This window comes from Perognathus longimembris, chromosome 2, assembly GCF_023159225.1.
Source record: "Perognathus longimembris pacificus isolate PPM17 chromosome 2, ASM2315922v1, whole genome shotgun sequence".
Taxonomy (NCBI): Eukaryota; Metazoa; Chordata; class Mammalia; order Rodentia; family Heteromyidae; genus Perognathus; species Perognathus longimembris.
In genome coordinates, this window is record NC_063162.1 from 64693973 (window position 1) to 64708584 (window position 14612).

A 14612-nucleotide genomic window follows, 5' to 3' on the forward strand; every position below is an offset into this window, starting at 1 on the left:
AGGATTTTCTCCCATCCAAGTACTAACCAGGCCTGACCCTGCTTAGCTTCCAAGATCAGATGAGATCAGGAGCGTTCAGGGTGGTATGACCATAGACTCCTCAGGATTTTCTATATACAAGATCAAGTCATCTACAAACAGAAGTTGTTTTAGATGGTCCTTTCCAATTTGATATTTTTTTCTTGCCTTATTAGCTCTGGCTAAAACTTCCAGTATTTTGTTCAATAGAGATGGACAGAACAGACATATTTTTCTTGTTTCTGATATTAGTGAAAAAATTTAGTCTTTTACCATTAAAAATCATGTCACTGTGAGTTTTTCAAATATGTCTTCTGTCAATCTGAAGGAATTCCCTTCTACTAATCATTCATAATGACTTTATCATGAATAATACAGCTGCTTGGCTCACCACCCTTTCCATAGCAGCAACCTTCCTCCTAACTGGTTGTCCTTCACTTCCAGAGGCTGTCCTGCACACCACTCAGCATTTACCTGCCATTCCCCCACAATAGGCCACTGCTTCCCACACAATCAGAAGATGCACAGCCAATGGTGGACCTGCAACTAGACTTGTGCAGTGAACAAATATGTCTACAGGATGGCAAGAGAAATCAGGAGCTGGGAAATCAGAATTCTTTTTCTTTTTAATAAAAGGGAAGGTGACCAGATGCTGTGGCTTAGGCCTGCAATCCTAGCTAACTGAGGCGTAAGTGTTCATGAGACTCCATCTCAACCAGTAGCTGGGCACAGCAGCCCTTATGTGCTATCTCAGCTGCAGCTATGGAGGAGGCACAGTGGCCAGTGCAGGGTGTGTGCCTGTCATCCTTGCTGGGAAAGCACAAGGAAGAGGGCTGCAGTCAATGCCATCCTGGTCATAAAGCCCGACCCTATCTCAAAAGTCACTAATGGAAGAAGGGGCTCGGACTGTGGTTCAAGTGGTATAGAGCCCTGAATTCAATCCCAGTACTGCAAAAAAGGAGGAGGAGAAGGAGGAAGAGGAGGAGGAGGAGGGGGAGAAGGAGGAGGAGGAGGGGGAGAAGGAGGAGGAGGAGGGGGGAAGAGGAGGAGGAGTGATCTTGAGGGTCTGCCCCTGTGTTGTCCATTCTGGCCATGTGACCACGAGCACCTTGGAGGTGGCCAGGCCAGGTGCACTATGAATGTAAAATAGACAACAGGTTTCATGACATTTTAAAATGGAAAATACTTAAACATTTTTGGATTTATTACATGTTGTAATAACTTTATAGAGAAAGTATTAAATAAATGTATTATGAAAATTCTTTTCATGGTTTCTTTTTGAACTATGGGCCTCACAGTTATTAAGCAGGCACCACTTGAGCCATGCCTCTGCCCTTTTTTGGCTTTAATTTTCTAGTAGGATCTCATGTTTTTACCTAGGGTGGACCTCAAACCAGAATCCCCTACCTAAGCTACAGTTGTGAACCACCACACCTAGCTTGTTGGTTGCAATCAGATATCAATAACATTTTTCCCAGGCTGGCCTTGAACCACAATCCTTCTGTTCATCTCCTGAGTAGCTGGGATTATAGGCATGAGCTGCTGCCATACTAGTCTACCTGTTTTCTTGTACTAGAAAAACTAAACACACATCTGGCTCCTTTCATGGCTATATTTTATTTGTTCTAAACAATGCTACTCTATCAGTGTGGTGGGGTAAAGTTTCATGTCATTGTGAATGTACAGAAAACAAAAGGCAAATTTCCAAGGAAGTTGGTGAGGCTCTCAGAGGACGAAGGGATGTAAGCAAACTGTGAGTGAGGCAAGTCTGGCCTCACGGCATCTGCAGTTGCTGTTGGAGAACATCTCCAAACTTACACAGCTCCTTCCTCATGTCTGAGAATCTGGACTGGGTAGGATCCAAATACTGTGCAGCTAGGGCTGAGAGACACCATGCAGGTCCCCTCTTCAGCAGGTCCTTCTCCTAACAGACAAATGACATGTGTCAAACCTATGGACTTGAAGAATGGACTGAACCCCAACATGCAGGAATAGAAGAAACAAAGCCATATGATGACAGCTCGTGCCTGTTATCCTAGCTACTTGAAGACTAAGGACTGAGAGTCACAGTTTAAAATCAGCCTAAGCAGGAAAGTCTGTACGACTCTGATCTACAATGAGAAGTGCAGGTGTGGCTCAAGTGGTAGAGCTCCAGCCCTGAGCAAAAAAGGTAAGGGACAGCCCCAGTACAAGGAGGAGGAGGAGGAGGAGGGGGAAAGAAGAGGAGGAGGAGGAGGAGGAGAAGGAGGAGGAGGAGGAGGAGGAGAAGGAGGAGGAGGAGGAGGAGGAGGAGGAGGAGGAGGAGGAGGAGGGGAGGAGGAAGAGGTGAAGGAGGAGGATGGGGAGAAGGAGGGGGAGGAGGGGGAGCGAGAGGAAGAGGAGGAAAGAGGAAATGGAGGGAAATGAGAAGGAAGAGGAGGAGGCCCCCAAATTAGTTCTATTTGATTAATGTTCTTAGTTGACCATAAATCTCTATAAGATTTATTCATTGTCAGTCGAAATCAGAAGGTTCATGTGAAGAGCCACATAAGTATTCATTAAAAACTAGAATCATGGACTCATGATTTGTTTAGTTCTTCTGGATCATTTGACATAGAGGGACCTCAACACTCTAGAGTATTGTCAGGTGAACAAGGTACCTAATATTAAATGTAGATTGACTAATTTGAATTTTTAGTGTTGTTGTGAGCCCACAATGTATCTATATGATACACAATCTGTACATCAGAGGTGCTGCATTTTCTTTCTCCTTCAATTAATGTTCAGAATAATAAATACACTATGGCAAAAAAAAAAGGAAGAGGAGGAGGAAGAAGAAGAGGAAGAGAGGCCCGGGGAAGAGGGGGAGGAGGAAAGGAGGCAGCAGCATAAAGCACCTCAACCCAGATGGGCAGCATGGGGCAGGTCCAAGAACTAGCAGCCTATAGCTGTGGGGTACCACTGAGCTGGTTCAGAGCAAATGCTGTGTACTACACATTGTTTTACGCACTTGAAGTCATGGGGTGAGGGGCAGGGATCTCCTTGGCTCCTTGATGGAAAGGATGCTGACTGGCTGTGAAGATGTAGAAAGGTAGAGCACAGCCCCTGGCACCCCCTTGTATGGAAAGCATGCCCTTTCCTCCAGGCCTCACATGCTGCTCACAGAACAAGGCACAAGGATGACAGTTCTCAAGTTACACCCTGGGCAACGTTCTTAAACCACCGCCTGGCTCTCCCAATCTGTTCTCCAATTCAACAAAAGTGTGCATCTGCTTTAACAAAGATTCCTAGCTTTAGCTATTTTAGGATCATTATGTCGATATCTAAAGCTGGGCTCCGATCAAGGGGGACAAATGACACCCAAGTTTGGAACTGGTAATCCCACCTCCAACATGAAATGGCACTTTCATTTCATCCATACATAATGGGTTTTTAATGTTGCTACATTATAGAAAGTATAGTAGGGGATGCTTTAGGAAGAATCTAATCAGATTTTTTTTTGTAAGGAAGAGGGCAAGGAGTAATATTTTTTTTCAAAATATATTTGAAATTTCCAGAAAGACCACATTTCTCTCTTAGATCAAGGAATACAAAATCCTCTCAGGGGCAGACATAGCACTCCCCTGCACCCTGCCCTCCCCTCTTCCTCTGCACCCTGCCCTCCCCTCCTTCCCTGCTTTGTTCGTTTTTTGTTAAATCACTTGCTAAATTCCAAGGTGGCTCAATATGGACTTTTAAAATACAAAAACAATGGAATTGGAAGTGGATCTGTAGCTCAAAGTAATAGAGCATTAGCCTTAAGCAAAAGAGCTCAGAGGCAGCACCCGGCCCTGAGTTCAAGCCCCATGACTGACTGACAATTTTTTTTTTAAGGAACTGTCCCTAAAGGAAAAAACAAAACAAAACAAAAAAACACTTTTCAAATAAAAGAGCCAGGCACCAGTGTCTCACAGCTTTAATCCTAGCTACTGAAAAGGCTGAGATCTGACGATTGTAGTTCAAAGCCAGGCCAAGCTGAAAAGTCAGTGAGACTCTTTTCTCCAATTAATCACCAAAAAGCTGGAAATGGAAGTCGTATAGTGCTAGCCTTGAGCACAAAAGCTTAGTGACAGCACCAGGCCCTGAGTTCAAACCCTAGGACTGACAAACTCAATAATAATACTAATAATAACAGTAATAATAATTAAAACAAAGAAGGAAGAAAGGAAAGGAGGGAGGGAGGAGGAGGAGGGGGAGAGGGAGAAAAACAAAAGGAACCTTGTATCTCCCTCCATCCTACTCCTGGGGAGTCTGGAAAAGGACAAGGAAGACAAGAATATATCCTTTCCTTCCTTCAACTGAGACCCAGACTTGGGCCTTCTAAGTACTAATGACCTTGACCTCAGCAGACAACTACCTGAGCACTCCAGATATCAGGTGGGCCCTTGCAACCTCAGTGAGAATACAGCCCCTTCTCAGGACAACCACATCCTCTTAACAACCTTGCGGAGCCTCCAGAGTTAGTTCAAACCGGTGGTTTTAAAAATATGACTGATATATGTACACATATCTCTATGAAGAGAACCAGTAGCTCATCCTTATCAGACTTACCACGCTTGCATCAGTGGCTCAGGCTTGTAATCTTAGCTAGCCAGGAAGCTGAGATTCAGAGGATCAAGGTTCAAAGTCAGTTCAGACAAAAAAAAAAGTCTATGAGACTCCATCTCCAATTAGCCACCAAAAAGTCAGCCTGGAGCTATGGCTCAAGTGGTAGAGCACCAACCATGAGCAAGGAAGCTGAATAAAGCCCTGAGTTCAAGCCACTGTACACAAAAAGACTTACTGGCATGAATGGTTGTTATAGATAAGTGTTAGGACAAACTGCAGTCATATGCATGGTGACTCCATCTGTTTTAAAATCATATATATGCAGCATACATGTATATATGCCTTGTGATACACATGCCTTCCGCTGACATTAAACACCCCAGGTTTCTCTGGGGAGTGAAGGAACTTGAGTGCAAAAGGGCACATTTTACCGCACCTTCTTCTGCATTACTTCATTTTCTTTTTACAAGACTATATTGCCCTAGTAATTTGCAACTAATAAAAGAAAAAAATTTAAGTCTTGCTGGTCTCAAATGGGGTCAGAGGATTGGTTGTCATGGAGAGATGATAAAAAGAACTGACATTTCACAAAGAGGAGCTGTGGGCAGTGCCCTGGGCTTGGAAAAGTACAAAGACAGCAGTAAGGCTACTGGCTTGGGACAGGTGTGGGCTCTGTGAGCTCAGGTCGAAGTGGACCACACACTGTCCCATGTCAGCCAGCAGAGACACACAGCACTTCTTTAACGCACAGAAAAGAGAATAGGCCCAGAGCAGGAATGGATTCTAGAGTCAAATTGCTTGAATTTAAGCACTGCCCCTGTGTGACCTTCACCAGAGAGTAGGACTTCTCTGTGCCTTGGTTTCCTCTTCTGGAAGCTGAGGGTAATCACAGCTTCTGTTTCACAGATTACATATGCTAATACACTGTGCCACTGAAGTTCTAGCAACTGTCACCAGGAAAGAAAGAGTCCAGTAGCAAGCATGGAAATATATTCTTAGCACTCAGCAAAGTAGGTTATGATATAAAAATACCATTAAATAGTAACTAAACTAGCATCACCTTAATGTGCTTCTTACCAATAGCCTCAATAAGTGTGCCTTCTTTCTAAGCCCCCTATATATCAAGGAACAATCACTCCTGACTCCAGACTCTTTGGAGCCAAGACATCAGGCAAAGGCTTGTGGGTCACAGGTGAAGGCACAACCCCCGGGGACCAGGTCCTGGGAACCCAGCTCCAGCCTCTGTGGAGGTGAATGGCCCATGCCCAGCCCCTTTGATACAGAGTTTGAGAGGATAACAAGAGGGGAGGGCTGGGAAGAGAAGATGGGGGAGAGCAGCATCTGGTGAGAGGGGCTTTGTCAAAGGCCCTGAGGCAGGAAGGGCTTTGTGCACTGGGGGGAGTAGGAGGGAGGCAGAAAGTAAACACAACAGCAAATCCAACCTCCTCCACCAGATTCGGCCCTTCCCTGGCAACCAGCTTTAGAAAAGCAAAGAAAACCCAAAAATTGATCTGCTCTAAAATTCTTAAGTTTATCCAAGAATTCCCTAGAAGGCCATCTATCAGTTCAGAGCAGGCTTGCTAGCAAAAGCACCTATACCTGACAGTGACACCTCCACTCAGAAAGTGGATAGGTAAAGTGGATAGGTCACTCACCCCACTATGCAACCTGCTCTCTTCTGACTGGTAGGAGTGTCACTGGGTGGAGTCAAGGACACATCAAGGTCAATTCTGGGCCTATTTGAGCTTCAGGGTGTACTAGGAGGGCAGGAGGTAAGGGACCTTTCTTAAACATACTTGGCAACTTGCCTATTTTCCTCCAGCTTTCTTTAATTTGTAAAATAGGGGTGGGTGGAGGGACTTTCCTGGTCTGCTAGAATAAAATAAAATCAAACCTTTCAAGTATACTACATGTTAGATGCTGCTCCAACATGAACCATGGCCAGCATCCTCTCTCCCAGGACCCCTGAAATTATATCCAAAGTCTTGTGGGAACTGCTTTTCTCTAGGGACCTTCCCTATTTTCAGTAATCAACTATTCCCCGAAGCAGAAAACTCATGGGTCTCATCCAGAGCATGCCACAGCTCCCTACTCATTAGCATTTACAATCTGCCCTAGCCAGAGATGGTGCATAGGATAGTGGCCTCTCCCCCATAGCTGGTCCGTCGGGGTGACGAGACAGGGAAGACCCCCACTAGCAAGAAACTTCACTGTCAGGGATACACCTCCAAGTAAATGTTCGCTCCTGGACCAGCAAACACATGCATGGTATTGGTCATATGGCAGGCAAGATGGAAAAGCAGAAGTAGCCTAGATTTCTACCGGGAGCTGAGCAGATGAGATGGTGATGTGCATGGTCACCAGGACAGCACGCGCACATGCCAATAAGACTGATGACCAAGAGAACAAGTTTGGGATTTTCCAGCAAAGTTAAGAAAACACACTTAAGAATCTATTTTAGAATAGATGCTTATATCTGTGTATTGACGATCAAAACCAGAGCCTCAGAGAAAGACTGTAAAGGCGGACTGGAAGTCATAGGAAAAGGGGTTACAGCCATCCCTCCCCTATCACAGGAGGGATCATCAAACCCGTGATATGGTGAAGCGGTAGTGAGTGAACCTGGATATAGAACGTGATGACTGTATTTAATATTTATTTATAATACTTAAGACATCATTGTCTTTATTATTTCTGGATTTTCTGCATTTTAAAAATCTATCTAGCCGGATGTCAGTGGCCTATGCCCATAATCCTATCTACTCAGGAGGCTGTGATCTGAGGATCATGGTTGGAAGCCAGCCCAGGCAGGAAAGTCTATGAGACGTTGATCTCCAGTTAACCACCAAAAAGCCATGCATGCTGGTGTGGCTCAAGTAATAAGAGCACCAGTCTTGATAACAAAAGCTTAGGGACAATGCCCAAGCCCTGAGTTCAAGCCCCAGTACCCCCCCCCCCGCCCCCAAACACACAATCTATCCAATAGATTGTGGCTGGCTGGTCCAGGTGTGCTGAAGACTCTTCTGCCTTGCTCTGTGCCTGCTCCTGGAACCCCAGGTTCAAAGTTGCTGTGCACTCCTGCATATAGGCTGCCAGGGAATTGTCCATGAGCCGTGGTAAGGCTGGACCAGGAAGGTATACATTGAGGCTCTGAGGAGGGTGGGCCCCAAAGAATGGTTCCCATGCCCAGCTGATCTGGCACCCAGGCCTCTGGGGAAAGATCTGGAATAGAGTCATCCAAGAAAGAGACAGGGTGGGGAGGGGAAAGGCCTCGGTACCTCATCACACAGGAGCAGCTGTAGGCCTATGACCCAGCCCTTCTGCCAAGCAGGGAGATTAAGCATCGCCTGACTGGGTGCCAGGAGCTCCAGCTTTAAATAAACTTGGATATGTCCACCTGGGGCCAAGAAGCAACACCAACTGTGCCCTGGACAGGCAGTGTCAACAACCAGCCAACACAGCCACTGCAGCCAGTTGAGTTCCAACAGCTTGGTCTCAGGATATGTTCCCCTCCATCCCTCTCCATGCTCATACCCTGAGGCATGGTGCCAAGCAGCCACCACCGAGGTCATCGCCAATTAACCACCAAAAAGCGAGAAGTGGAGCTATGGCTCAAAGTGGTAGAGCAAAAAACTCAGGGACAGTTCCTAGGCCCTGAGTTCAAGCCCCAGGACCAGCACAAAAATAGATAGATAGATAGAGAGAGAGAGAGAGAGAGAGAGAGAGAGAGAGAGAGAGAGAGAGAGAGAGAGATAGATAGATAGATAGATAGATAGATAGATAGATAGATAGATAGATAGATAGATAGATAGAATATGCAGGCAAGCTTCTCTAGCGAGGAGAGACTTCCTACTCATAGAACCAGTGGCTCACTACTGTCACTTGCCTCTGCAGCTCAGGACGTGGCTCTGGAGGAGACAGGAGGTGGAGAGGGTGAGAACTGCAGAGCCAGCCCTCCCCACAGGCCCTGGTCTCTGATCCACGTAGGAGGCTGCCTCACCCCCACCTGAGGACTCCCAGCAGCTCCTGGAAGCTTCTTCAGTTCCTGTGTCCAGGAAGCACAGCCCAGAGAGAAGGGGTGCTGGGCCCTCCCAGCCCCGGGTGGCTCTCCAGATCTGCTCGCCCCCGCCCCCCATGCACCCACCCTACCCTGGCCATCCAGCATCGACTTCCTCCAGCCGTGGATCCCACGCTGCTCCTCACGCTCCACCCCCCGCACCCCCCCGCCCCCCGCCGTGCCTGACCCCAAATCCTCTGCAGATGCGCAGGGCGAAATGAGGAATGCACACACCTCCACTTTCCTCCAGCTGGGCACTCCACAATGATCAATGATCAATGATCAGCGTCCCTCGCCCACCACAAGCTTTCACACTTTTTTAGTGAAGGAGAAAAGGATTTGCTGCTGGATGTGTACGAGGAAATATCGCCAGCGCCCCCGCTGCTCAGAGATGGGGGAAGGGAGGGGAGGGGACGGTGGGGAGGGTGGAGGAGGACGGGGCTCTGGAGTTCTGAAGTCAGCCCCCGGAGGGTGCCATGTGCATCGCCTTAATTCACAGAAGGAAGACCCCAGGCCGGGGAGGAAGCCCCCTTTACAGTCTCTGGCCCCAGGGACGAAGCCAGGTCTGGACGTGGCTATGTAGAGCTTTGCTCTCTCCCGGCTCTGGCTGCGGAGCGCAGTCCGCGAGCCCGGGCACCTGTTCCCCATGACGCCCTGAGGGAAACCGGCGAATCCCCCTTTTCCCTAAGCCCCTAGCCACAAAAAAACAGCGCCTCTAAACCTGGGCTCATCTACCTCGATAACCCTGAAATCAGGGGCCCAAGGGGGTTCCTCGCTTCAACCCCTCATCCTTCACCCTTGGTGACCTGGACCTCGTCCAATCTCCTTGCTTCCAAATTCTTGTTTCCAGAAGAATCTGGGGGTGGGGGGAAGAAATCCTCCAGAACCTAGTTTCCTTAAGGGACCCATGGCAGAATCTGCTCCCACGCCGGCACCCCCTCGCGCAGATGGGGCCGCGAACAGGAGCAGGCGCGGAGCAGGTCTGCCGCCTCGCCGCCCGCCTCCGGGATGGGGGTGGGGACCGTGCGGGGGTACCGGACCCTCGGGCCTCGGCCGACCCTCCCCGCGCTCCGGGCGGGCTTCGGTCCCCGTCGGCCCCTCCTCTCCCACCTCCCCGCCGCCAAATGCGTCACGTCTGCCCGGCGCTCCGGGGGACACCTGCTGCCGCCCCCGCCGCGCCGAGTCAGAACCCCGAGTTCCGGCCCCGGCCGTGCCACCGCAGCAGACCCGGCCGTGCGCGACGAGGTCCGGCAGCCTGGCGCAGAGCCTTCGGGCTCCGGGGGTCGGGTCCACACGGGACCGTGCGCCGGGCCCGGAGCCCGGGAAGCCGGGGGCGCGCAGACCCGCAGTGAGCCCGGAGCCCGCGGAGCCGAGGGTCCCGGCCCTTAGGGCAGGGTGGGGGTTCCCCGCCGGCCGGCGCGCGCCGCGGCCCTTACTTGCCAATATCCTCGTAGAGCTGGTACTCGTCGGTGAAGCGGGTGCAGGTCACCGTGGTGGCCATGGCGGCGGCGGACGGGCTCGGCGGGCGCTCGGCTGTGCTCGGGCGGCGGCGACTCCGGCTCCCGCTCGCGGGCACGGCGGCGACACGGGCGCGGGCGCGGGAGACACCTCGGCTGGCGGCGCCGGGCGGGGGCCGGGCTGGGCTGCGCCGGGCGGCGAGCGCACGCGAGATCTGCTCGCTCGGTCCTCGCCAGGAGCGCGCCGCACACCTACGCGCGGGGAGGCGCGGGCGCCGCTGTCACCGCCGCCGCGCCCGCCGCCCCCTGGCGCCGCGCCTGGGCCCGCACTCGCAGATCCCGGCCTCGCGCCCGCACCGCACCCGCGCTCTGTACCTGCTCTCGCGCCCGCGCCCGCACGCGCACTGCGCCCGCACCCCGCACCCACCGCGCCTGCACCCTGAACACACTTCCACGCCGACGCCTGCACCCGCACTGCGCCCGAACCCTGCATTCACGCCCGTGCCCGCGCCCTCCACCTGCACACACTGATCGCAACTGCACAAGGCCCGCATACTGCACCTGCACCCCTCACCCAAAGCCCCATACACAAGCCTTTGAGCTGGCCCTTTCCTTGCTGCGGGGGGGCACCCCCAATCCACATGCAGACCTAGGGATCACACACACAGCAAGGGCAACCTGGGACAAGAGGGTCCCTCCCTTATCCTCCCCCCAACCCGTTTCCTCACACGCCCACAAGATGCTGCCAGAACCTTCCTGCAGGATTCCGTCACTCCATACACCTCCACGTGGCCCCTGAGTCTCCCAGGCTGCGTGTGTTTACCGAGACACTGGGGTGAGGGTGACTGGATGGGGCTGCCCCTTCAGGTGGTCCCAGGCCCTCCTTGCTTCTCCTGGGTTAGTGACTGGGGACACAGACACAGATATGTAAGAGTCCAGGCCTCTGGGCCTTGAGCCAGGGAAGCAGCAGCTGCTGTCAGAGACTCAGATCTTGAGAGTTCACAGCCACTCTGCCTGGACACACAGACACTTGCTTCTCTCCTTCAGACCTGGTCCAACCTCTGGCCTCCTACTTGGCCCAGAAGAAGAGGGTCCATTTTTCTGTCTTGCTCACAAGTGCCTCTTGAAACCAGTCTGAAGACCAAGGAAAAGAGCACATGCAGGGAATCCAGGTTTCCCACAAAATTCCACATTCTTCTGAAGGAAGGGGGAGGCCCTCCCTCCTCAGGAAGGATGAATCTAGATGGGGTCACACTACTGTCATACCTCCTGCTCCCCAAGGGCAAATTCTAGGCCTGACCAGCTACTGTCTCAGTCTGAGGCTAACCCTGGCCACATTCAATATTTTCTAGGTAAAGGAGCAAATGCTCATTCTGCAGTGGGCCACTATGGCCCTGCCCAACTAGAATGAACTTGGCACTCAACTGGTGGGTGATCAATAGACCTCCGGGCAAGCCCCTGACCTGGATGACTGCCATGCCAACTTTTATGGAGACAGCCAGCCAGAGGGACACTTGTGGGTTAAGAGCAAGTGTGGGTCTCGAACTAACACCCCCAGGGGAGAAGACAGAGGACACCTGGCCTTGACCTCAGCAAACACCAGCAGGAAGGGAAACTGTTGTCCCCAACTGGAACATGTGCACACACATGTACATATTCAGCATGCTTCTCTCTGGGTGTTTTGTTTGTTTTTGTGAGGCTATCTTTCAAAAGTCTGGTGGCTCATGCTTGTAATCCTAACTTCTCAGGAGGCTGAGATCTGAGGATCTCAGTTCAAAGACAGCCCAGGCAAAAACAGTCCATGAGACTTTTTATCTCTAATTAACCACCAAAAAGTCAGAGGTGGAGCTGTGGTTCAAGTGGTAGAGTCCCAGCCTTGACCATACCTAGTAAGTTCAAGCTCCAGTGTGCACATGAACATGTGTGCATTCACACATGTTCACACACACAAATGCACACACACACACACAAAAGGGCTGTCCAGGACTAGTGTTAAAAAGTTGGGGTCACTAGGGAGTACAATTGAAGGCCCACTGTGTCCAGCGCCTCTCCTTCCCTCTCACTCCTGTCAGCTCCTGGGGGCCTCAGCAGCCCCTTCTCTGGACTGAAATATTCAAAGCAGGACGCAGGCACCCTGATGAAACAGGAAGGTCAGGCGATTCAGTAGCCGATGGTGGCGAAGGGCTGAGGCGTCAGAGGCACCCAGGCTATTCCTGCCTAGACAGAACAGCCTGCACCCACCCCCAGACCCAGAGCACTCCTCCCCCGCAGAGCAGAAAGGTTGGGAGGGAGAAAGGCTTCCAGCTATGACTCTCTCTCATCAGGCTTTGGCTCTGATTAGAGGCTCAGTCTGCCCCCTCATCCTCCCCATTTCTCCCGCCTTTAGGAAGGGCCCTCTTCCCCCTACCCCCTCCTCTATGTCAGTTCTGCCTCCCACCTTGTCCTTTCTAGCTCGCTTTCGTAAGCAAGGAGGGCTCTCCCTCCCAGGTGGCAGCTGGGGCGGTTGTAGGGAATATCAGTTCTGGGAGGTTATTGTTAGGACAGTCACCATGGCAACAAGCATCACATCTGCAGAGCCCAAAGTGCTGCACATGGGCTCATGCTCCCAAAGAAAGCCACAGTCTTCTCTATCGCTCCCCCTCCAGGGCTGCAGTCATGGAAGGGCTATCACTCTCCTCATACCACTCACGCTCAGCCCTGCCTGGTAGGAAGGTGTGGGCCCATCGATTTCCAACCATCTCCCAGGGGATATGGCAGCTTATTCAGGACACCATGGAAGGCAGAGGAGGTAGCAATGGTGGTGGTGAAGATGGTGGTGGTGGTGGTGGTGGTGGTGATAGTGGCAGTGATGATGGTGGTGGTGGTGATGGTGGCGGTGTGGTAATGGAGGAAGTGGTGGTGATGGTGGTAATGGTGATGGTGGTGGTGATGATGGCGGTGGTGATGGTGGTGGTGGTGGCAGTGGTGGTGATGGTGGTGGGGGTGACGAAGGAGGTGGTGGTGGTGGTGGTGATAGAGGTGGTAATGGTGGTGGTGGTGATAGAGGAAGTGGCGGGAATGGAGGTGGTGATGGTGGTAGTGGTGATCATGGTGATGATGGTGGCAGTGGTGATGTGGCGGTGGTGGTGATGATGAAGGAGGTGGTGGTAGTCGTGGTGGTGATGGTGGTGGTGATGGTGGTGGTGGTGGTGGTGATGGTGGTGGCAGTGGTGGTGATGGAGGACGTAGTGGTGGTGGTGATAGAAGTGGTGATGGTGGTGGTGGTGGTGATGGAGGAGGTGGTGGCGGTGGTGGTGATGATGGTGGTGGTGGTGGTGATGATGAAGGAGGTGGTGGGGGTGATGGAGGGGGTGATGGTGGTGGTGGTGATGGTGGCGGTGGTGGTGGTGATGGAGGAGGTGGTGGTAGTGGTGATGATGGTGGTGGTCGTGGTGGTGATGATGAAGGAGGTGGTGGCGGTGGTGGTGATGGAGGAGGTGGTGGTGGTGATGATGGTGGTGGTCGTGGTTGTGGTGGTGATGGTGGTGGTGATGGTGGCAGTGGTGATGGTGGTGGTGGTCATAGCTACAATTTACAATGACCTTACAACATGCCAAAAGCCCACTCTCTGCTAATAGTTCATGTCTAATTCTAGCTACTCAGGAGGCTGAGATCAGAGGGTCCTGGTTTGAAGCCAGCCTGGACAGACAAATCTGAGATTTTTTTTCCCCATTAACCATCAAAAGAGCTAGAGGTGCCAGGCACCAGTGGCTCACACCTGTAATCCCAGCTACTCAGGAGGCTGAGATCTAAGATTGAAGCTCAAAGCCAGCCCAGGCAGTTAACTCCGGGGAACTCTTATCACCAATTAACCAGCAACAAGCCAGAAGCAGAGGTGTGACTCAAGCGATAGAGCATCTGCTTTGAGTGAAAAAGCAAGAGTGTGAGGTCCTGAGTTCAAGCCCCATACTGACACAAATATAAGTGGCTCCTTAAAAAAAAATAAGTGCCTCGTGGCTCCTTCTTTGTGCACTTACTATATGGTAACCATGTGCCTGGCCCCTGCCAGACACTAAGTTCCAGCTGAGGATGCAATGGTCAAGGCATCCATGTTGGTAGGACTTACACCCAGGACCAACAAGAAAGCACCCAGCAGTGAGGTTTGTCACATAGCCCCCTCCCCCCATCCACTACTTGCCTTCCTGTAGTTTCAGCTTCCAGCCAACCACAGTTTAAAAACATTAAGTGGCAAATAGCAGGAATAAACAATACACAACCACACAGAAATGGAATCTTGCTCATCCTAGTCTGCCCTGCTCAGGAATCCATCGCCCCTCTGTCGAGACTCCACCCTGTAGTATATGCATGGAGAAGAAAGCACCCACAGGGTTCAGTACTCTCCATGGGGGTCTTGAGACATAGACAAAGCAAGATGGGTTTTCTATATAAATACAAACCAAAGTGATCTAGAGAATGGCAGGGTGGCTCTGAGTCCAGGGAAGGCTTTCTTTCTTTTTTTTGGGTGGGGGGGGTGG

The 14612-nt window shown here is 51.3% G+C and overlaps 1 protein-coding gene across 14 annotated transcripts in view; it reads right to left on the reverse strand.

Moving 5' to 3' along the window:
* The window catches only part of Camk2b (calcium/calmodulin dependent protein kinase II beta), an 85149-nt gene extending 74797 nt beyond the window's left edge, over positions 1 to 10352 (reverse strand). For 13 of the 14 annotated variants that reach the window (XM_048339331.1, XM_048339337.1, XM_048339335.1 and 10 more), the window contains exon 1: positions 10078 to 10187. In XM_048339331.1, the coding sequence (XP_048195288.1) occupies positions 10078 to 10142 (65 nt within the window). In that variant the 5' untranslated portion in view covers positions 10143 to 10187. Of the gene's footprint in view, positions 1 to 10077 lie in introns of all 14 variants that reach the window. The other variant, XM_048339341.1, reaches the window with a different exon arrangement.
* Between the last annotated feature and the right edge of the window lie 4260 nt (positions 10353 to 14612).